At 40.3% G+C, this 24,586-nt stretch overlaps 1 protein-coding gene and 1 long non-coding RNA gene across 2 annotated transcripts; one reads left to right on the top strand and one right to left on the bottom strand.

Moving 5' to 3' along the window:
- Positions 1 to 13: 13 nt before the first annotated feature.
- LOC110983475 (uncharacterized) lies at positions 14 to 23,371 on the bottom strand. The gene is made up of 5 exons (XR_015427026.1): positions 22,558 to 23,371; positions 7,741 to 7,816; positions 6,975 to 7,086; positions 4,371 to 6,488; positions 14 to 142 (listed from the first exon to the last, which is right to left on the bottom strand). It is a non-coding gene; the product is annotated as an uncharacterized LOC110983475 (long non-coding RNA).
- LOC147797572 (5-hydroxytryptamine receptor 1F-like) lies at positions 15,514 to 18,077 on the top strand. The gene has a single exon (XM_087142921.1). It carries the CDS (start codon positions 15,917 to 15,919, stop codon positions 17,018 to 17,020), a length of 1,104 nt encoding a protein of 367 aa, XP_086999047.1. The 5' UTR covers positions 15,514 to 15,916; the 3' UTR covers positions 17,021 to 18,077.
- Positions 23,372 to 24,586: the final 1,215 nt, after the last annotated feature.

The following is a 24,586-nucleotide window of genomic DNA, read 5'->3' as shown; positions in this document are numbered from 1 at the left end:
TTACGATCTTTCCATCGAGCGCCAAGGTGATTTCTGCCAGCGGTCTGGTGACAAGGCAGATGAAAACGTGACCCCTGTTCGCTATGATGTTCCCATTTTGACACAAACAATGTCCGTGCTGTTGTCGATGATCGCGGTGGGACTGCAAAGAAATAATGCACCTGGAATCACGACACAACGACACACACCAAGTAGAATGGACAACACGAACAATTACTCAGAAAGAACAGAAAATGGAAATGAACAGCAACAGGAAGCCATCAGTTGGATGAGTGAGAGTATTCGGTGTATCAATAGGAAGTGTGTAACTTGTTTTGACTAGAGCGACCTCCTCAAAATTTACAAACTTTAATTTCTGTTTAAACCAAAACAAATAAAAAGAATATTTATTGTAAAAGGACACCAACTGCTAATCTCATTAGTCCGTATTGCCTGAAGGGATGGGACTGTATGCACAAACTGGTACCAACATGTCTTTATTTACGAAGCCCACTCTTGCAAAAAAAGTACATAGTCTGTACTTTCAAAAAGTGAAGAACCAGTATACATTTTTTTTCAAAGTTCGTTACTATGAGAGTTATTTTCAGGTTCATTGTTACTTTTCAGTATTTAAAAGAAACGTTGTTTCTACTTTTTTCACACGATACAATTCTTTCAAATGTTTGTTCATAAGGGATCTATAATGAGTGTGTGCCATTTGTGTTGATTGTATTAAAGGACCTTGAAGCCAACACCCGCAACAAATTCTTATTTCCCAAACACATCTCATAGATGTCACTCTTTCATAAAATATACACATAACACAAGTCTGGAAATAACACATTTTTCATCTTCAAAAATCTCATAAAAGAACCTTAAAAATAAGTTTTGAAAAACTGTACTTCACAGGACTATAAGGCCTTTGCATTTTCATATACATAAACATATACTAGACGCATCTTGTGAATATTTGTTGCCTAGGGAAATATTTTTGACGGAGCAACCTCTAGGGTAACACATTCACCTCGTATTCCATTCAACATGGGAATTGCCTCAGCTAATTCAATTCCTGAATACAACGTCACAAAATGTCAATGTCACACAACAAAGAACCACGTCAGGACATGTTTTAGGTATTTCCTCGCTTGAGCCACCCGTCAATCAAGACAATGGGGTTTTGTATCCAGTGTCAATGTATTCACAGTTATACAGTTACTGTTCCTGAGTTGAATTCTACGAAAATAATCTGTACCCTTTGTTTTACCTTCCTAATCTGAACATTTCCCATTCCGTGGTTTTTATTTGTCTCTGTTCAAGCGTTACCTACGTGCTACAGATTACCCTCCCCTCGATTTTGCTATTCACTGAAAAACGACACTACAACATAACCCCGAAGGGAAAACCACAGAGATAAGCAAAAATAAACTGTTATGACATGGCAGGAAAGGAAACCATATTCAATTTTTTCATTATCCTTGTCCAATAAAAGACACCTTGGATTAACTCTAATCAAAACCAAACACAAAAACTTGGCATTATCTTCAATTACTGCGGAAGACGATGAATAGCAAGTCAATGCAACTAATTCCTCGTTCAGAGGACATGTGACAGGTAAATGTTGTGCCATTCAGTGACATTGAAATAATGGGAATGTTAATGCCCCACTTGCGTTGTTAAGTTCGTATGGGCCTCTCCACGCACTTTCAGTATTTGAGCAGTTGGCAATACTGAGATTATTTTTGGGCCAATCGATGTCAGGACAGTCCCCGAGGTACAGCACATTCATCCTGCTATCAATTACAGCTCCGTTGCACGTTGCAGTCCAGCTTCGCGTCCTCTACCTGCACCACAGTAACAACCGTTTCTAGGAAGGCTAGGATCAAGTAAGAAATTCATACAAGATTTAACCCATTTTTAGTGATCGTTGCCTTTGGATTTCACATTTAGTAACATACTTGCGATCACCACAAATAAACATTAAGGAACATTTTTATTTATTTCAAAGCAACCGTCCTGTGTGAGTCTGTGGGTTCACAATTTCAACGATACACAAATCCAGACGTGCGATCAGTGAGCTATTTTGTTCAGCCGATGACATCATCACCTTATCTGTGGCCCGCGGCCAAAAGTTTGTGTGTGTGGGTGTGTGTGTGTGGGCCGGGGCATGCTAAATAATTATTGTTTTCCCTTTTAGGGTTGATGTTTGTAGGGTAGAAATTAAACTGTAGAGTTTGTGCAATGGTTCATCCATTATTAACTTATTAACTCTTACAAAATTTTTCTCGATATTTCTCGACAGAGCTTTTTATTTCAAGTACCCTTTAAGAATATAATGAATACCTAATATATAAAATCCTCCACCCCGAAGAACCTGTGGGTTTTGAGACTGACAACGTTTTTTTTTCCTTTTTTAATCAATTTTAGTTCGGCGTGAAAGTACAGTAAAAAATCGAGTATGGACTATACACAGGTCACAGCTAGAAGTTCGAAAGTACGAAACGTGACATCCATCGAGCAAACTTATAACGACCATCCTGTACAACTAGTTCATGATTGAAGAGATATAGTGCCTGTGCCAAGTCCGTGCAGTAAATACGTTATGAGACAAACCTCAGGATTGATAGGTATCCCTGGGAAGAGGAAATGAAAGTGAAACTAAATACTTTATTTCATTGTGTCTTTATTTTTAAAAAAATGATTCAGTCAATTATCTGAAGAAAGATTGTCTTTTTATTAATGGTTTAACGAACCCAAATTAGCACCCAATTCTCTGCAATATGTATTTGCTCCCCATCTGTCTTTTTTCCGTTTTGTATTTTCTTTCCAATTTTTCAGTTTCTGTTGGTATTCAGTAATGAAAAGAATTGTGTTCGGTTTCAAAACTGAAAGGTCTGAAAAGTTACAAATATTAACAAAGCCCCTTCTCTGATAAACGCTCTGGGTCTTATATGACCATCCTTGTTTATTTTCAAAGAGTTTTTTCTCCACAGTCTATCTTATGCAGATGAAAGGGGAGTATAATAATCTCAAGTGTTACTCGGTCTCAATCATGCAGTATGAAACCATTTGTCGTTTCCAGTTCTAGGAAACTAAACAACCACTTTACGTACTTCAGATATGTCGAATTTTGTTAACGTTTAGCACTAGCCCCATGACTGAAATGAGAAGTCGCACAACAATAAATGTGTTGGGAAGTGGCTCCCTATTGCGACCTAGGGTGATCAAGTTCACCCTCGTGCGCGTGAAAAGGAGTTGAACATCTGAGACCATGACAAGAAGCATTAGCTGGATTTAAGTTGATTTATTCTGATCCAGACAAAGGAGAAAAAATTAAACCCTATCAATAAAGATAAATTTCTACACCTTATGAGACAGAGTGGATTATATAAGTTACACGGAATGGCTCAAAAACATTGCTTTGCCAACCTAGTTTGGCTCTGAAAAGTCCTTATATAGTGGTAGTGGCGCCACGTTACCACTCGTGCCATCCATTATCCGTTTACTCGTGGGGATCAGTAAGCCACTACCCTGAAGGGCTTGAACTTTAACAGCTCGGCAACACTGCTGTTTCTAAGTAAATCGGATTCTAAAAGTTAATCCAGTTTGTCCATCAGCGATCTACACTTACCATTAAGGATAGCAAAATAATCGCAGTCTTGCCCATTGAGTTGGTCTTTATTTTACATCAAATGAATACAGTTTAACGATAGGTGGTGGTTTAGTTTCTGTAAGTCATCAGTACTGTCATGTTTGTTCCAGGATCTAATTTCTAAACTGTGGACGAGAGGGTGATATAATGGTTGCGTAATGAAATGCGGAAATTACGACTTATATTTCAATCATGATTGTGCCGTGTGCAGCCTACAAAGGTGAGCTACTCTTTGGAATCGCCAGTGTTGCTATCTGTGCACTGTTATCAATCAGATGAGCTCTGTGATAAGACAATAAAACTTATTAACATCTGCCGAAGGCATTTTGGAGTAGAAAAACCTGTTTTTAAAGCAAATGGAAACGATAACTGTTGAGTAATGTGTCCATTGGAAACCGTATCTTTCTTGTCAATAGACCCGGTAAATGAAGTCCTGTCTTTTTAATTGTTTTTGACTTTAAGTAGTCGTATCGGATCCCATATACAACAATCTGAAATTCCAAAATTTACTTAAATAGTATTATTACAACGCACTGACAGAACGAAAAAGGTAAAGACTTATGTTGTAAATGCTCTTTCAAATCTGCTACAAAGCGAAAATGTATTTTGTCAAGTGTCTGCAAACAGCAGACATGTGCACATCAGAAAGAGAACAAAAGTTCAAACAATCTTTGTAGAAAATGAAAGTGTGCCACTATTGTAATTTATTGTTTCAATGCATATAAAGTCAAGATTAACTCACCTAGGACAGTGACCTTCACTTTGTCTTGCGAGTCTTCGGTGACACGGAACAGAGCTGGAGGCATGAGGCAAAAGGAGTAACTTCAGATCACATTAAAAACACCATAAGATTTTCGTAATAAAACTGTCTGATTTCCCCAACTTGAGATGACCGAAAGGAGCAATAAGATTCCAAAGATCCCTCTAGCTTTCCTAGCACAGGGAATCGCGCTTTTGTCCATGGAGACCGTCATGGCTGCTTCAGGTTGTTTCTTTTTTCGTTTCTCGGGATAGATGTTTTGACATTTTCCGTTAGATGCATCGTAGTATTAGCAAATGCCATTGCGTCGCTTGAGGCGTTACGTGCATCAGGACAACACTCAAAGGTTTGACACCCAAGACACTAAGGAGAGTTGATTTAATGTAGAGAATATCTTATAAAGGTACATTCTCGCAAAATATTGGATAGCGTGTGAGACATCTGGGACACTTGGTGGCGGCAAACATCCTGCTCAACGTCCACTATTGTTTGCAGCAATTTGAGAATCTGCTCCATACCTCAAATGTGGGCGCCTCTACCAGAGCTCTGCGTTGCTTTGCTTAACTCTATTTACATACGTATTTACATCAAGTGCTTGATTTCTACCAGAGAGGACTCCCCTAAACGGACCACAGCCTATCAATCGATAAAGTACTATCATCAATGCATATAGATGGGTGATTACTCAGTTCATGTTCTGACGGTTACTGTGAAAGTAAACGCACCAATAGTTTGAGACAATTCTGATGACAGTGCACAGTCGTTCCATCGATAAAGTCCAAATTCTACATTTTACTTCATTTAACCCAATTTATTAATTCTGCAGAAGAACGTTTTTACGTTCAAAACGCAAACAAGCAAGCATTTACAACATTTGCAAAAATGAAATAGAAACTGAATAGAATAGAGACGCATTGCACGATAAAAGGTGTAGAATTGTGGAAGTTGTATCCTTGAATATCTTTCTTGAAAAAAAGTAAATATGAGCCTCAGTCAATTAGTACAATTTTTCTGCCCAGAATGCAGTAGTTGTTCTTTTCCTTTCGTTTTCATTCTGAATAGTTCATCCGTTAACAGGCAGATTTTTTTCTGTGGTGTGCACAGATGGAAGGAGTCATCATAAACGGGTAATACTAAAAGCAGCACAACCACACCGGCGGAAGCTTTCAAAAGGCATTAATAATTGAAACCAGAGGGAAAAAACAGTATAAGATATAAATTAAAAAGAAATTAGATCAGTTCGAAGTCAACTTGCGTCTACAAAATGAGATTTTCTTTACAGAAAAACGTTGAGACCTCACTATCAACCCCGAAGCATCACAGCAGCCGTTCTCAGCTCAGTGCAGCGCGAGCGGATTTTTGTCAACAAATATTATGGTTTCCAGACGTTAACCCCCGTGTTTCCAGATACAATGTGCTCTGCGCCAGGAAAGTAAGAGTGGATTTTAGACGTAAGAAGTAAGAAGACGTATTTTAGAAGTAAAATCTTCCACGCACATGTATCATAGGGTTACCAGTGTCACGTCACGGACACGAGGCGACTGCAGTAACGTTTAATACTGCTCCAAGACTTTTCCCCCGTGGAATCCAAGGTGCTGCATTGTCCAAAAGGCACACTTCTTAAAGGTAAATTTACTGATTACTCTTTACCGTGGAAAAATGCTCTGCAGACAGGCCAAGTGAGTACATTATTTGTTCACCCAAGAATGCCCTGTATTTCATAGCTTTTGCGTAAGATCAATTACAAGATAATGAATGTTGAAAGGCCAGTTTCCCTCAGAGCTGTTAACTATACTTATTTTAAACCCCTAAAGCAGAAATCTCAGCCAAAAAGCAATAGTGCTCTCTCCCTTTCAGCAAAGAACTGACAACATATCCCCCGTCCGCAGAACACGCAACTGGTGCAGTCAAGGGGTCGGAACAGCTTGCATAGCCTTGTTAAGCCACATGTCACTCGCTGGTATAATTGGCAGCAGCGTTGTCTCGTTGGCCTCGGTTGTCTCCCGTAAACCTCGCATGTCCACCAACGTGTTCGTGGTAAACCTGGCTGTTGGGGACATCTTCGTATATCTCTGTATGCCGATCTTCATCCTGGCTTTACTGAGCAAAAACAGAGAAAAGCTGATCGTTCCTAAACATTTCTTCGCATTCCAAGCCTTCGTGCTTAGAATGCGAAGAAACAACATTGCTTCAGTCGCTGTATGCCGCGCTTTGATTACAATCCGAAACTACCAAAGCCATCTCAGAATCTTTAAAGGTAGGATACACACACGCTAAAATCTCAAAAACGTACTGCCGAATAATCCTTAAATATCTAACTTAAAAGAGAATAAATAACAGCCTCGGTCAAATGGTGAAATATTTCCGCCAGACAAAAAGGAACAAATACAATCTTTATTCTTTTTTTTAACTATGGTTGCCAATCATCGTTGGAAACTACGTTTTGCTTTGAATATCACAGCGTTAACGGGCGCTGGTATTTGTGGTATGGGTTATTCCGTATCAGATCAACTCACTTTTTGACCTGAGGTCTCCAGATGTTGATAAAAATTGCTGTGTTTGTAGACGTCAGTGAACAGTAAATACCTGCGAATACTTGCAAACCAGCCACCCCCGTGGTTGCCGAAAAAAGAGAGACAGTTTCTGAAACATATGTTGCATTTACATCGGTATAGGGAAGCGCCCCATCAGGTGGACTCTGACAACAATGAAGAGACATGAGCGCAAACAGTTAATAACCTTTAAGTACTTTACATTTGCCGACTTCATTAAATACATTGCTTACTCTCTTATGGCGTTTTCAGGGGAAACCGGATAAAATTTATGGAGGCAAAATGGAAAAAAAAGGTCCATCATGCATTATGCATTATTCCTGCTCCAAAGAAGAAACAAAAACATTTGAAGCAAGAATGGGACGGAGAGAATCCCTCCCCCCGTGCTGGTCATTGCTTGACCGGAATCTCAGGAATTCTTTTCTAAGAGGGATATGTTAGGTAACAATGGTCCAGAGTGTGTATAGGGATAGGACATGTAGGGGGTACCCCCTCCGTCTCATATCCACTGCAAAGTCTTCATCATACAGTAAAACAATGAAGATACTGACAAACTGACAAATCCCTGGTGTCGTAGCAACAAGAAATAAAAGAAGACCTCAGGCATGGCCTGGTGAAAAAACAGCCAGAAACTAACCGCTCTTCACAACTGTTGTATTCAATGATTGTTTTCTCTATTCTTCCTAAGGTTATTCCTGATGATCGAGCTTATTATGATGGCCTTTCAAACGTCTTGAAAGGTCAAAGATTATTACAGTACAAAACTCTTTGTCGTCTATGGCCTTCAGTAGAATACTTACAGCAAATGAACTCAGAAGATTGGTTTTCTGTATGCAAAACTGTGGCTCGGACATCAGTCGGTGCTGCATACACTACCTATAAAATAAAGGGGAAAAAAATTGCGAACAGAAAAGTTACCACTGTCTTGTTTATTTCCTCCTTGATGGGAGTGCAAAACACCGAAGGCCTATCGAAAAAACCAGTTAACGTATTGCAAGGATATTACCTTTCCTATTTAATAACAAACACGCTCAGTGCCGTGGAATGTCGCCATAACGAACACGGCTGAGTTCACACAAAATGTTCTCAATAGCGGTTGTCAGGTACAGCGTTTTCAGCCACCCTTTCCGAGCTCTGGCCCAAAGCCTTTCCATACGTGTGCCGGCCACAAGGGAAAAAAAGTAAGAACGGAAAATACTGCATTTGTTATTACATGTATGTTAATACCCTTTGTTGTTTCCCCAATGGATTAAATGTACATGTATTTCTCCCTGGCTGTAAAATCGCGACATGAGTCATCACTGAAATATTGCATGCGACATGTATATAGGCACAGTTACAATGGTTCCTGTTGGTAAAGCAGTAATTCAACGAACGGACTGCGCCGGGTACCAATCAAATACAGAAGCAATGAAGGCACTATAATGTCTGAAGTCGGTACCAAAATGTCACGCAATCATTTCCGAAAACGATCAAAATTCGAGAGATATTTATTGAAGATTTCATTGAGTCTACCCGATCCGACTACTCACCGCTTCTTATAAGTGAGACCTGCGCAGCAAAATAGCCTGAAATAGCTGTGATGCTAATATACTTTCGTATAATGTAATACAGTAGGCAAACTTATGAGTGAGACTAGTCAGCGTCACGATAGTTTGCAAGCAGACGACTCGAACAAGCCTCACGTATAAGTTTTGCCCACTGTATTGCATCATACGATAATATTATTAGCATCACAGTTAGAGCTTGGCTATTTTGTGGAACAGGCCTCGCTTATGAATAGCGGTGGGTAGTCGGATCGGGTGTTGAATCAAGTAATACATGCTAGTGTTTGCACATTTGATTCATATTTCGGTGATTTTTAAAGCCCAAGTCGTTTGGCTTTGGAAGCAATTATCATGCAATATTTTCCGCACGAGAATTGGTAGTACTGCATAGCGTATACCGGCAGCCGGTGCGTGTAGCCCCGTGTGATGTTCAGTGCGCTTAAAAAACAGATCGCGCGATTTACTGGCCGTTGCTCTGTTGTGATTGCAATTTTCGCCAATTTCGAATTAGTTATCATCAGTACTAAATATATTTCTTTTATTTGAAACAAATTTGCATTGTTCAGTAGGAGTGCATAGAAAATTTGGGAGCCAAAGGGGATGTTCGGTGAACCCGAAAAAGCGGTGTTCGTTATAGCGACGTCCTACAGTGTATTCAAAGTCAGGAGCCTTGTCACACAGGATGTTTTATTCCGAGTCTATAGTTCCCTCTTGCTTAAACACTGGCGTCAAGAAACGAAGTGTGCACACCTATTGGCAAGGACAGAGACACACGTAGCTGGAAGCGCGCAATACAGAACCCAGCAATATGCTACATCTTGTTCGTCAAATTCGTTTGAAAAAAAAACGTGTTGGAATTAGACTGTCCACTCTAGATGCAAAGAGTGAAACCCTCCTCAGATAGCTCCTCAGTAGAGTACAAGTGTTACTCTTTTGGGTAGTTTTCACTCTTTTTAGAGTCTTTTTATTTGCTTTATTTAGAGATGTTTTCACTCTTTTGGAGTGGTTTTATAAAGGACTTATTCTTTTAAAGAGTGAGTTTTTAAATCTTTTGCCCTTAGAGAGCATTACATTTTTTACACACATTATTGTTTAGTGGGTATCAAATGCAAACAGTTTAACCCTAAAGAGCCTGGGTGGAATCTGCCCCTCGATTTTTTTTTCGATATCATCGCGGTGCTCCTTTTCAAGAGTTGAGCCTTTAAAATGCCTTGAGTAACTCTTTGCAGAAATTTTAACAGCAAGTTTGTAAAATTAAACATTCCATTCAGGCACATCACCCATTTCTCGAGACAGGGGAGCCAAAAGTTTATATTTTACCCAATGTGGTGCTCAACGGACCATCGCTTGCATGCGAACTTCAAGTGACTGCAAAAACAAGATCATAGACCACTTCACATTTATACATGTACTGTTAATGAATGTATTTACATCCATTCCAAAACAAAAAAAGTCACGGAAAGACACACTGCAGGTCTCAGTTTGGGCTGATTTGAAGGAAGACACATTTAGGCACGATCATTCTCTTAGTCAACGACATCAAACGTTACTCATGTGACCGTGTTGAATCTGTATGCTTCGAGTAACACCCCCGTGCACCTGTTTTGTACTCTAGTTAACGTGCTGCTGGTTGTCGCTGTGATCTTTGGCACCTGCCCTAGAGAGGCACAAAGCAAAGCAAAACAAAACATCAAAAGCAAATAAAAACAATATTACAGGCATGCGAAGAAATAAAGCAGTAATGTCATGACAAACGCTTTAAAAATATCGGGCGTACCAATAAGACACAGAATTGTGAAGATTCAGCGTACCAAAATTAGTGTCTTCCAAATGTTTTCAATTATTCACACTACCGACATTTGGTTGAGCGGTTGACAGTCGGGTGACACTTTATCATACTCTTAGGGAATCATTCGGCCTTTTAATTTCGCCACTGATTTGTTTCCTTGGAAACAGCCTGCTTTAGAAACCGTGTGACAGCATTACTGGAAAATCTTCACGTTCAGGAAAAGCTCGCAGCCAGGGGTTTCATGTTTACAGTACATGCACGCTTTTATGGAGCCATTTTGCAGAATGCTATCACATTTCACCGTTGAATCGGACCTCTTTCGTGTGTTAAGGACGCTCCTTCAGCCTGATTCTCCCGTGTTTACACCTTATTGCACAACGGTACTTCCTTTCTCTAAAAACCTGAATTGCAAAATGAATAACATATGAGCAAAACATTAATCATACGCAATTAAATAACTGATATGAATGCTTCTTAAGGGGTCATGCAGTCATAATGTTTATGCTTAATTTCACGAGCAAAACTTCCAATGTTAGCTTTATAATATATTGTAGAAAATATCAAGAATTCGATAATGTTTTAACTTTAGAAATCACTTAAGCATTGATATTTAATCAGCTGCTGTCGTTTTCACTACAATATGAATACTTCCATACGCAGTGGGGATCAATCAATCAGGCGACCAGGCAGCATTTATTTCCACAATGCCGAAAGCTTCCAATACAATAAAACAGAATAAATTAAATATACATGTAGTTAATATTATACACTTCGATAGATTGGGGACAAGAATCATTGAAGTCATCGGCAATTATAGGGGCATCTACCAAAGCCAAGGGCTAATATGGAGATGCCTTGACAAAAAGTAAAACAGAACATCTAACAGTGACAAAATAACAATAAGACAAACAAAACTACAATGAATATGGGATGAACGTAAGCACCGAGGGGTTGAAAAAATAAATGAAACCGTGTAAAATAAACTCATTTGACTAGTCAAAAGAAAAAAATCAAGAAAAAAAGATAAAGAGCAACGCTATTGTTATTACATAAGCCAATAAGCATCAAGTGTATTACAATCGCATGTACTATAAGGCAATGAAATCAATTAAATCGCAGAGATAATGTGAAGATATGAACTGTAGATGAATGTTGAGACATTAGGCAAATATAAACATACCAAGATAAATTATTGAGACCAGCACAAGATAAGTAACTCAAAGTATATGACTAAACTTGTGTGACACCCGACTGAGTGACACAAGACTGCAATGAAGCAAAACTATCAAACAGTATATTTGATTTGTACAAAAGGGGCATAACATGAACATCCAAAACACGGTGATGGATTTCTTGAGAACGGCTTGTAGAGCCTGCTTTTTTTTTCAGGGTTGTTTGGTCTTATTATCAGCTCTCCGGATGATAACAAACGTGACCCACTCTGCAAAAAAGGCCCTTAAGTCATGCTATGCCTCTGTATGCAACAGACCATTCCGTACGTCTGACAGAGATCAATTCTTAATTTTACTGTATTCCGGGAATAGAATGTGCGACAGAGGTCAAAAATACACAAAGTTAATCCTTATTAAAATTGCTCTCTACCTGTGGGCATCACTTAAAATCAATTTCCCAAGTGCCATTTTTGCGGAGCCAGTCACAAATGGAAAGTGGTGATAAGTGCACTTACAAAATCATCTTTTGGGCAAATCTAAACACTTCAGAATATCCAGATTGAGATCTCCCATTACGTAACATGGGGGAAGACACGAATCAAGTGATCGTTGAAAATTATCGAGATTAATTCCACCAGCTCTGTAAACATTTCCAACAATCAGATTACGGGTACAATTGCGGTCAATTTCGATAAACACACACTTATAGTCCTCAGAAAGTGGCATGAGATCCTCTTGGACACCAAATGTCAAGGAGCTGTGAATAAACATGGCCGATCTCCCTCCAGTTTTATTTTGGAGGATGAATGCACAATTTGTAATCAGGCATAGTAATGTATGAAGGGGGAGATTCTTGAAACCATGTCTTTGTAAATCCATAAAAAGACAAGGATCGTGTCAGCGTACGTCGATAGTCTTGAATATCATAAAAAATGCCTACCAAGGCTCCTACCATTCGTATAAAAGACAGGAAAACCATTTTCTCCGGTCTAACTTTAAATTTGTAATAGTACCATGATAACAATAATAAGTGACTGCGAAGAAATACTTTTCAGACGGGACCAATAGATAAATAAAATCAACAGGAAAACATCACATCAGTAAGCCAAAAAAAAACTTAGGAATTTAATTTGAAACAACAGAAGATTAATAGCAAAATTTGAAGCGTTTGCTCAGCAACAATAACATAAAAATTAACTTGCACGTAGGTGAGGCATGGAAATCATACAGATTTATGGGATGTCAGTGACCTCGCAGATATTCTGGTAGAATGGAGCCAGAGTACCACCGGTGCCCCTGCAGCCACGAAAAGGTGTTCCTTTCCCTCCTTGCAGGCTGCCTACACTCCGGAAGACCATTTCCTCTTCTTTTGGAGATCGATATTGGTAAGATCCTCCACGTAGTAGCAGGGGTCATTTGACAAGACCTTGCGCTGTTCTTGAAGGATCTTTATCTTGTCCTGGTAGCAATTCAGTTGAATGAGCAGGTGCTGGGGCTTGCTGTCAAGTTTAGGCCCATCGCGGTGAGCGCGTTCCAACTTGACCTCCACCATGGAGAAGTTGTCCTCGAGCAATTTCTTTGCAAGGGCCAGGCAGTCCTCGTTTCTCTGCTGGGGAATACCAATGACTCGGGTGTTGTTCCTCCGAGAGAATCTTTCATCTTTTTGCTGTGCTCAGTGTGGTCGTTCAATTGACTCGGTGAGTCCCTGTCGAACGAAATGCTTGAATTCTTCCTTATTGCTAGTGCCTGAAATAGACCTCTCATCGCTTGGGATAGGAGCCTCTGGCACCGGTGGCTTGTCTGGGTCACTGACAGATTTTGCTACTTTTTTGGGACCTGATGATACGCAAGAAGACACCAGTAGCAGTGCAGAAGTGGAGTAGATATTAATCTTGGACTACACGAAACACTTACAGGTGGAGGTCAGTAAAGGCGGGTGGTTTTGCTGCTAAGTGAGCAGAGCCCCCGGGAAGCGTTATCCACTCTGTCGCTATTCATTTTATCAGGTTTGTATCGAGTTGTTTTTAAGAGGAGAAGGCGTGACCCGGGGCGCTACCGTCAAAATAATCATGGAATTCGAATCGTGTAAACTTTGCCCTTTAATGGCTTGGCTAATTAGTTGAACCGTTGGAAGAAAGCCTATGCTCATATCGCACAAGAGAAATAATGCGCGAGGGAAATGACTGGCGTTGCACAGAGATCTTAAGTAATCACATCTCACTACTTTCGTTCATAAAACGTCTCCACTTCGAGCAGAAGCACCCCTTCATCGGCTGAAAAGGACCGCGTCGGCCAGGAGTGTTCAATTTGTTGGTAGCGATGCGACCGTGACGCGGGCATTTCCCAGTCGTTCGTGAACCTCCGGAGCTCGTTCCGACCAAAGAGCATCCGTAATTGCTAAGAAAAGGGCGCCTTCTCTCAGTCTAGCTCAAGGCCAATTGGACCTCGAACAAGGAATGCTGCACAGAGCATCAAAGAAGCTTACACAGCTCAGCACTAGCAACGGATTCCTGGCTGAAGAGGATGAAACTTCTCTGATCATTGAGCGTACTCAATGTGTATCCCGGAAAATGGCAGTCAAGCTAAATCGAAAAATATTAATAAATAGAAAAATAAAGGTTGGGGAACTCGCCTGCAATAACAAATTAAAGTTATTGAATATTGGTTAAATCGCAAGGAAATCTAATAAAAATTGTCACGTGACTACCATTTAACTTTCTTAAACAAAGAGAACAAAAAATATACCTGAAGAGAACAAAACGTGGGTCAAATTGCGGCATAGTATCAATCTCCCGCCCCCTTGGCATAAGGGTCCCCTATACCCGAACCCATGGTTTCCCGCCAATTCCAAGATCCAACACCTTCACGCAGCACTGCACACGCTGATTCACACGACCCGCGAAACCTGTTCCACGCTTCACACCTTCCGGGTTACCTTTATAACCAGCTATCCACTCCAGTCCGGCACACTCTGCTGAGGACGGCTAGAGCACACTGGCTGAAACGTCGAGTTAATACTCGCCTTACCACACCTCGTTCAAAAGAGATTGATTCCATGGTGTATCTGCAAACCCATTTCTCATGTTTGATCCACCATGCACAGTTTCAAATCTTACTTAAATTTAAAACGCAGACCGAATACACATTATCAATCTAGAGAGGCTCTTTGAGTGAAAGAAACACTTGAGTTTACGACGAGTTGACAAACATTCAGATAAAAACTAGACTCAGGGGCTAAAATCCCAAACGCTTTTTTCCAACCAAAAATTGAATACTGACTTGAGACAAGCAACTGGAATGCAAACCTAGAAATCATTACTTTAAAATAAAAACACCCAGTAATTATTAATTTATCAGTGAAAGGATCTAAATAGTCACATGCCAACTTACAAGGGTGTGCTTTAATATTCGCTTGATACATAAGAATGCAAGATTAACTCATCTGTGAGAGTGACCTTCACTTTGTTTTGGAACTTTCATTGACTCTGGAGAGAGCCGCAGGAGGTGTACCGTACAAAGCCAGCGGCATGAGAAAAAAGAGTAACTTCATAACCTTTCGCCAAAATTAAAAACCAACAAGAAGCTTTGAATAAAATGTTAGATTTTCCCAGCTTGTGACTACCGAAAAGGTCAATAAAAATCGATTAGATTTTGTTTTCGCAGTGAACTGCCCTTTTAATCACCGAGATCGTCATGACTGCTTCAGGTTGTTTTTGTTACTCGGGATGAGTGTTTTGTCATTTTCAGTTGGATGCACCACAGTCCTGGCAAAATGTCATTGTATCGCCTTAAAGGTTATGTTCATCTGGGCTGAACATCGGAAAAAAGTTTCACACTGAGGACTCTTAGCAGAGTTGATTTAATGTAGAAAGTATCAGAGCTTTGCCTTGCTTAATTTTACGTGCATACATTTTTACATCTTGGGCTTTTATTATTCATTCAGCACAAAAATGTTACGTTTGAAATAAAAGCAGCAAACATTAAATAAAAACCAGGAAATTGAATGGAATCAAATAAAGACACGCTGCATAATAGAAAAATAGAGTTGGGAGGCCAAGATGGAAATCTGCTGCTAAAAAAGTCTGCCCAAAGTTTTCTTCCTGAAAGATCATTTTCTCATCCTGCAAAGAAAGACGGTAGCTCCGTTTCTAAAATACTGTAGTTTCTTGTTTGTCAAAAAAATACCCAGCCGCTGAACACGCTCCTACGGCGCCATCACGAGCTTGTGTAACAACTTAATATGTAATTACACCGGTCACAAGTTAGATATAAAGGGGATGGCGCCACTGAGCCGATGATACTTGGATCATCAGACCTCCTTCAGTTTAGGCCTACACACCTTTTTTCGACGTAGCGCCTGAATCACAGGTCGGAAACGGGAAATGTAACACTGGGATAGTTTCCCAATCGTATCCTGGAAAGAAAGTCGTGCTGTACCTTTTCGTCAGTTTGATTAAAAGCAAAAAAGATGTCAGACTTTACTTTGACTGATGACGGGGGTTCGGTACTAACCATCTTAGATAGGTACAGTGAAAGGCGTTTAGTTGCAGCCTTATTGAGCCTCATCTCTCTCGCCGGTGTAATCGGCAACAGCGTTGTCTTGTTGGCCCCAGTGCTCTCCCGTAAACCTCGCAAGCCCACCAACGTGTTTGTGGTCAACCTGGCTGTTGCAGACATCTTCGTTTGTCTTTGTATGCCGATCTTCATCCTGGCTTTGCTGAGCGAAAATAGGGAGACGCTGATCGTTTCGAAACATCTTTGCGCTCTGGTGGGCTTCGTGCTTATCGTTTGCACCGGCTGCAGCATTAACAATATCGCAGCGATCGCTCTCTATCGCGCTCTAATCACCAGCCGAAACAACCGAAGTGACCGAAGCTGGTTGTTCGATCGTCGCTGTCTGGCAGCCATCGTCACCACGACTTGGGTAATTCCGTTTTCTGTTGGACTCCTGCCCGTTCTGTCTGAGTTCGGCTCGTACGACTACGATGATAAACTGGGCACCTGTTCCTACAATCCCACCGCCCCTGGCTCTGGTACTTTCTCCAAGATTTCGACGGCTGCGTTCTACCCTGTTCAGCTCCTTGTCACCCTGGTCAGCAGTGTGTACATTGGAGTGAAGCTGAGAAGGCATCAAAGACGAATTAACGCTGCTCAACAGCACCAAGGGCCAGCTTTAGTAGGTGAAGTCATGAGGCTACCGGGAAGATCAGACCCGGGTACGTCGCAAGAGCGGTCTCAGTCGTCAGTCCAGCCTGTTCCGACTACCTACCGTCGCGCACTCAGAGCAACATTCTGGAAAAACCTCGATGTGCAAGTTACTCTCACGTTATCTCTCGTTGTTGTCGTTTTCGTGATGTGTTATGCACCCTATTTTTTCACAGTTATCGTCTTCAAAACATACATCCATTATTTAGGCGTGCTTTTCATCTTCAATAGCTGTATAAACCCTGTGATTTACACGGCCCGACACCCAGACTTTAAAGACGTGTGCCGCTGCATCATGCTGTGTAGACTCTCAAAGATACCAAGAAAATCATCTTTCCTTCAAAGCGTGCTTAGATTTCGAGAGTAAACAATCGAACGGATCTGTATCCAAAGTAGGTACTCTTGACTAGGCACATCAATCGATTTTTGTAAAACTAAGTCCGTTTATATTGTAATAAGAGCAGTGCATGTCGAAAGTAGCACTTTTTGATTTCGATTACATTTTTCTTCTTGTGAGCCCAAATCGCAAAGAGTGCCTTTTGAGTTTTCACGAAGTGTGCAAATCTTACTGTCCCTCGTACTGACTGGAAAGGCCGAAAAGTAGGTAAGATTTTTGTTTTTATGAAGAGCCATACACCCCTGTTGTAGTAGCACTTGAGTAAACATGTTTGGCCCTTCCTTGTGGCAAAATACATAGTACATAGAGTTTTTATTTCACCAACAGACACGCATCTTTACTAATTTTTCTTCAAAATCTACTTTTTGAAAATTTTGACGATATGCCACACCTCGGCATCAGCTCTGATAAATTTCAAAATTATTTTTGCATATATTTAGCTTGGGCAAATTTCAATAAAAATCATGAACACGGTGCTACGGTTATAGTCGAAAGTTTACAAACACTTTATTTGGAGCCTTTTAACACTTTTAATTCTTAACAAAGATTATTTCTTGTATCGGATTAGCCTGCACATCGACATCCGGTTACATGAGACTACATACAAAACGTTTCAAGGAGAGCTGAGGAAGAGAAACAGTAGTCGGAAATGGATCAAACATGAAATTAATCACTAAAAGTCAGTGTACACAAACATTCTGCTCTGACTATGAAAGAGGAAGAAATAAAAAGAAAAGTCTTTTTTTAATTTTGATACTGATAGATAGGATATTTTTCCCCTGGCAAATTATACACTTTTTCGTGAACTCTGTGAATTAGAATAAAGAAAGTGGTTAATCAGCCTGAATGAATTAGGAATGGTGCTCAACTCTTCGTGAAAGCGGCCGTTCACGCTTCATTACATGTACGCCTTTGAGTTCAATGGATTTCTCCAATAGGAGGGAGTGCTGTATGCAAAGATGTGAATGTAACAAGGATGATGTCTGTCCGTGGAAACAAACATCTTAGAAGATATGCATTTTATGCCTTTCTGGGTTATACGTTCTGTACGTGTTCAAGGGGCAGGCGTGCTTATGTCTCTTCGTGAAAACGTATAACGCTGGAATTGAGCTGCCTCCATTAATGCTGCAACATTAATGAAATTTGGACATGTTTCAGAGCAATGTATCAAAACAAAATATTGAAAAACTCAGCATGGTCAAAACTTCTTTTTTGACATGTTCACGTCTTTGTGAAACAATGACGTGTAATCACCGACCAGATTTGCCACAACTGCCAGATTTCAAGATAGGTATGGGTCTTTGAAGGTACAATACACAATTACTAAAATCTCAAGGAAGGCCTGCCAATTAATCTTCATTTAAGTATCTAACTTGGAGAGAACAAATAACGACCTTTGTCAATCTATGAAATTTTCCGACCTAGAATACCGTTGTTTTCGGGAAAAAAAGACAACTTTTGTTCTGTTTTTATCCATCGTTGGCCAATCATCATTGAGAACGTTTGGACACACAACATCCCTTTCTAAGCCACACAAACAAGGCCTATTTTTTGTCAGCATAACGCAAGTGCACTCATATTTATCGGTTAGATCCAACATCCGTTATTTGAGCCTCTACTAGGATTTCCATCATCTACACCAACTTAAAAGTGTTGTGGTCGCCCATATGAAATCATATTGCGGCACAGGTACATTTCTCAAAGTTAACTGTTAGGCTTGCCACTGGCCGTTGAAAACTGTTCATTTTTGTTCTATAGATTCACCCATGTACCTTTTGACATGGATATGGTATGGTCGATGGATTTTGTGTAAGACAAAATTGCGCGATGTTCGCTTTGACCGTTGAAAAGGATCAATGGTTTTTTTCTCTTTTTTTTTTCTCAGAACAGTAAACTCCAAACATTACACAAGTCAATGGAATGATCCGTGCAATGTCTGACAAACCCCTAAATTGGCCAATTTGCCAAATTACACAAAGAAGACGATACAGTATTATACCTTTAGTACATTTAATGGCTAATTTAGAAAGTCCCAAAAATTATTTTATATTCATAAAATATCTCCGAAGGCTTACCCTTTCCTATCGGTCGAGAGCACGTCAGATGGACTTTTTAACATATCGTAACACTACCAACTGATTCCAAACACTCTTCCATTTTTCAAAAGAAACGTTGACTTGTACTTTTAGATACTTTGCATGTAACTTTCAATTATCTTGGTAACGGTGGTGTGCATAACACAGCCACGGAGTTGGCAAGGAAATAGTGCAATTAAACTCTTACGTTGATTCATCTCAGTCTGTTCTTCGTCATGCTTCGCATAGCAGACGCCGTGGGCGCTAATTTGCCAGTAATGTCCACAAGTTTTAAGTGTACACATAAACGCACCAGTGTACGGCGATAAGTTACTGCACTTAATTCATTTGATGTTGTCGTGTTAATTAATACACGTTGAACAAACCTGATCGTCAATTTGATGTCATGCCTCAGTCTGCCTTCTGTCAAAATGAGTATAAATAAAGGACAAACTGCATAGACGTATGATCAAAGTTACCTAAATATCTTTAAAGTAGCAGTCACCAGTGGGTAAATTTAAATTACCGTTTATATTTAGTATTGGCCACTCACGCACTTTGAATTTTGGCATATCTGAGTACGATACAGTACACTACGCTAGCAGAATATGATGAAAAGTTGAGTAATATCACGTTTGAATCACGCTAGTTTATGTGGTGAGTTAATCTTTCGTTCTGGAATATGCTGCCGTGGAGATCTACAATCACAGCTACATACAGTGAAATCATTATATGACGCAGATGTTACAAAAATTCCTCGAACCTTTGTTAAATCACGGACCATTTACCCAGGGATGTGCAACTTAAGCTCAGAGCTGGTTCAGTGCGTGTTACGGCTGGCGCAATATCAAAGCAGAAATTAAATCGGATTATGTAACACTTTGTCTAATAATAAAACATATATCTCTGTCTACCACTTTGTTTTCTTGTAATTTTTAAGTCAGGGTACACCCTTTCTAAAAATATGCTGCTCAACATATTTCATCCTAGACATTCTGAGAAAAGTGTACCACAAAATTGGGGAATTTTGCCTCATTAAAACTTCGTTTCTCCTTGAAATCGATAAATGAAAAATATTTATTCGTCAAAACAAACAGATTTAAGCACGGCGTCGGCGCGTCGTCTCGGCATAACCACGGCTGCACTGTTCGTGCTGCATGCTGCAACCCGTGTCAAGTGGTCGCGGGTTTTTTCGAGAAAGTCGAGAGCGCCTACGGGGGTAATAGCAATCCGTAACACGCATGGAACCAAGGTCGCACATGTGTTTGCACTGGGGCCGCTCGCGGTTGCACATCCCTGGGTAAATGGTCCGTGGTTAAATTTGACATTTGAAATATGATTTAAACTTATGCGACCTTAGGTCTTTTGTCTGAGCATCTAGAAATGAAAGGATGTGCTCATTGCGGTAAATATCATTTACAGTGCTGTATTTGCCCTAAATACTATTCCTGAATTATTTTACATCTGAATTTTTACCTTTAAATGTCATCAAGCACTCGTATTTTCATTGTATCTGAACTTTTTTTATGAAAGTGGTATTCTCAAATGGAAACTCTATGTCAAGGTAATAGTCGACAGGTCGTCCGAGATCGTTACCGACTGTCCAAGACCTAAAGCCACAGGTCAAGAAACAAGCGGTCTGACACCAAAGGCCATGACTAACTGTTAGAAATGGAGATCCACCAGGAATGAATATAAGACCAGATGGTTCCTGGCCAAGAGAAAGACCGACTCTCCAAAACGACATGGATTGTCAGGGATCGATTGTCTGAGACCAAAACAAGACTGACAGTCTGAGGCCGTTAGGCAAAGACCAAGCATGACGACCATACCCAAGGCCTCAACACCACAAAAGCCAGAGACCAACCGTATGATCAGGCCTACACCAAAGTTTGTCAGGAATTTTGTTGTACTTTAGTTTAGTAAAAAAAATGTATTCTTTGTGTTCCTAAGAGATTTGTCTGTGTTTAAGAGGAAACAGGGGTGTTATTCTAAATATTTAGCCCAACAAGTAGTAATTCTTTTCCTCAGGGAAATTGCCAATTGGAGTTTGGTGTTAAATAGAACAAAATAGGTTACATATGAGAATTTAACAATCATAAGCATGTCAGGTTATATAATGTAAGTATAATTGTAAATCACATGTTAATCTTCTATTACTTCGTGGTGTTGTGACTTTGTGACATACCCGCACTAGCACACATAATGCATGCACTTCCGCTCTCGCTAAACACTGGTGTGCCTCCGGAGTAGTTGTAGCCGAAATAAAACAGACAATCAAAAATGCCCAAATTATCTTTCATTAGTATTGTTTGAATGCACGAAAGCGGGGCTGGGTGTAAGCGTATTTAATGCGCGAATTATCGCTCTGCGCATGTTCCGTCTGTCCTGGCTTTGGGGCCGGCTCGCCTTGTAAATACAAGCAATACAGGCATGTTTATCAACTCCGACCTCCGTATGTACAGTATGTTATAGACTGCATGTTTAAAACCTACGTTAAACACGACAATGTGATTTAAAATATGTACAGTTCCTCGGCTCAGGTTTACTGATTCGTGTACATCAATGTTTTTTAACAAAAGTCAAATCAGACGGGGTAGGATTTTATACTTTAGTAGTGAGGTTGGCCGCTTCTCATTCAACTAGCTTCCCTATCACTGGCTGCAGAAAAGATATACAGTTTCTGACATAGCAGAAGTTGGCATTAAATTGGTATAGGGCCCCACCTGGTGGACTCTGAGGACAATGAAAAACAGGAGCGTAAATAATAACATTTATTAAGCACTTTACATTTGTGACTTGTCAAATGCGTTGCTTCCTTCCCCATGGCGTACCTAGGGAGGCAGAATGGATTTTCCTTTCTAAAAATATCGGTCCATTCTTATAATCTGTATGACTCTTGCAGGACCAACCACTGTCAGCTGTATGTTGTTTTCAAACCCCTAAGACCTTCTAATGGCATCTAAATTGACTTAAAATTGATTTGATGGTGTCCCTGGGTGCCTACCAAAGCCTACAAATAAAAAATAAACTGCAGGGAAAAAGTTAATTATCTTTTAACCCCATAAAGATTTTTTTAACCTTTCTTTTTTCTAGAGTGGAGGATAATACCCAACCCCCGCCTCCCCAGTCCCTCCTAAATTCGCCCCCCTCAAGAATAGAAAGCAGAATGTGGTGGTCTTCGAAACGCTTTTGAAAGGTGTTACGGACGCAGAAACAACAGACCAGCGCACGGCAGAAGATTGAAATAAAACGTCATGAAAATTTGTTCGGCAGTCAACAAAATGGAACACAGGGGTAGCATGCAAACAATTACATTTATATTAAAAAACAATCAACCCCAACACCTTGTTAATTAAAAGCAAAGCGTGCAAAGCAAAAGATAAATGGCCAAACTTAAGTTACACGCAAAAAAGAATAAAGTTCACATACCGGTTTCTAAATAAGAATGCCTTGGTGCCCGACTGACAGGGAAATAAGGGAAGGGGAGTGCGGAGTCACCCGCCGACCCGCCAAGATGTGTCAAAACCCGGATAAAGAAACACCTCTCAAGGTAGCGGTAGCACAGACATCCAACCCGCCTCCCCCCCGTCAGCCCACTCACTGGCAGTCGATTCCTCTAGTACGACTTCGCAGACCGACGGCTATATCCAGCAAGAAATGGGATTGAGGGACCCCCCCAACATGTCCAATCCCTATACACATTCCAGACTATTGTTACCTAACACCCCCCCATGTCTGAAAGGAATTCCCCAGATTCCTGCGAGACAATGACCAAAACAAAGCAGTGGGGGTTCTCTCCGTCTCATACCTTGCTGCATATGCCGACGGTGGAAACTCTACTCGGCATCCCAACCCTACCCAAGTCAGTTGATAACCCCAGGCCGACACGAACAACGCCCTTATTATAACATAACTTCAACATACCACAAATCAACGAAGCAGTTAACAATTAATCAAAACACAAAGGTAAGTATGTGGGTAAGATCCTGGCACATTGCAATACCAAGGGCCTTACATTCTGAAAATTCCATCCGTAACAAAGGTCAAGGAATAATATTATACCATTAGGTCGTCTGTGGCCCTCAGCAAACAACAAGTTGGATTACTAACTCAGAAGAAACATCTTCTCTGAGCCAAATTGCGACTCGGATAGAAAGTTATGTTTCTTCGTGAATGATATTAATCTAGCATATACATGTCCTAACTAGTCCAAGCCTTTGCGAACAGACAATACTGAGGTAGATCCAAAATTACCAATGTCTTGTTTATTAGCTCCCTAAGGGAGAAATACCACGGACCTACCGAAGGTGTAAGTTACCGATTAACCAAGCAAGGATATTACCTTGCCTGTTTAATGACAAACGAGCTTAGTTATCAATTTCAGAAGCCCTGTTTCGTTGGGTATTTTGTACAGGGAATCTACAGTTTCCTCTTGCGTAACTGGAGTCAAGAGAAAAGTGTGGACACCTATCGGCAAGGAAAGAGTCACGTGTAGTATTACAATTTGAAGCTTATATTAAAGTTGGGTGTCAATAATTGCAAAAGCTATCGGATGCACCAGGATTGTCCTTGTCATCACCCACTGTCGCACTGTCCTCTTTGACGACAAAAATGAAGTAGGATTTTTTTCTTTCCCTTTAAGTTTATTATAAAGAAAATTGATTAAACCCCACGTTCCTTTTACCTCACTCCATCCCTGGTCAAATTTCTTGTAAACGTACAGAGCATTTCCAAGCCGATCGTTATTAGAGCTTTTTGTGTCTAATAACGTTAAAGAAACGCCCGTGGAATGTATTGCCAGTGTTTCATTTTTCGCATCGTGGAATGTGTTTTTGAGTTTGTTCCGTCAGAATCAAATGACTACCTGTACTGTGTGAAATATTTCACCTTTTAACCTTAAGCTATTGCCGGGAAGATTTGACCGTCATTTGACAGAGTTTTGACAGTTTATTTTTTGACGAACATTATTCAATAACAGCCTTGAGTGTTCAGCGTATCCGTATATTATCCACAGACGTCCGCAGATGTCATCCACACTTTATCTTCAGAATCTTCAAGAGGTTGTCGAGAGATGGTACCCATACAAATGTAATCCACTCACACCATGAAGTACAGACGGGTTTTTTTTGTCGACATGTAATTGACAGCCACGCATGACGTTCCCACGACGTTACATAAATGAATGCGCGCTTTCTATACAGGAGGTAAGTAGCTGTTAAACTACTTGCTGGACATTGCAATGGTGTATAATTCACGTTTTGTATATCCAGCACAGAGATGTCTTTTATTAAATGTTTAATCCCACATGTGAGACTAATAGTGTGGTGCTACTGGATGTTCTATGAAAAGGAAAGGTGAAAGTTGTGAAGGGGACAGGGCTTTGTGTTTCTTTTAAATTGTAATCATAAATTGCATGGAAATCGTAAATATTATTATTCAGCTTACGTGACAGCGGGCA

This window comes from Acanthaster planci, linkage group LG10, assembly GCF_054643075.1.
Source record: "Acanthaster planci isolate LZ-2023a linkage group LG10, COTS_SCS, whole genome shotgun sequence".
In the NCBI taxonomy this organism is placed as follows: domain Eukaryota; kingdom Metazoa; phylum Echinodermata; class Asteroidea; order Valvatida; family Acanthasteridae; genus Acanthaster; species Acanthaster planci.
Note: the sequence above shows the minus strand (reverse complement) of the source record. Positions and strands in the feature narration are given on the sequence as shown.

Bases quoted from the DNA above. Each gene is read 5' to 3' on its own strand.
- LOC147797572 (XM_087142921.1), top strand. From the start codon at position 15,917: ATGTCAGACTTTACTTTGACTGATGACGGGGGTTCGGTACTAACCATC.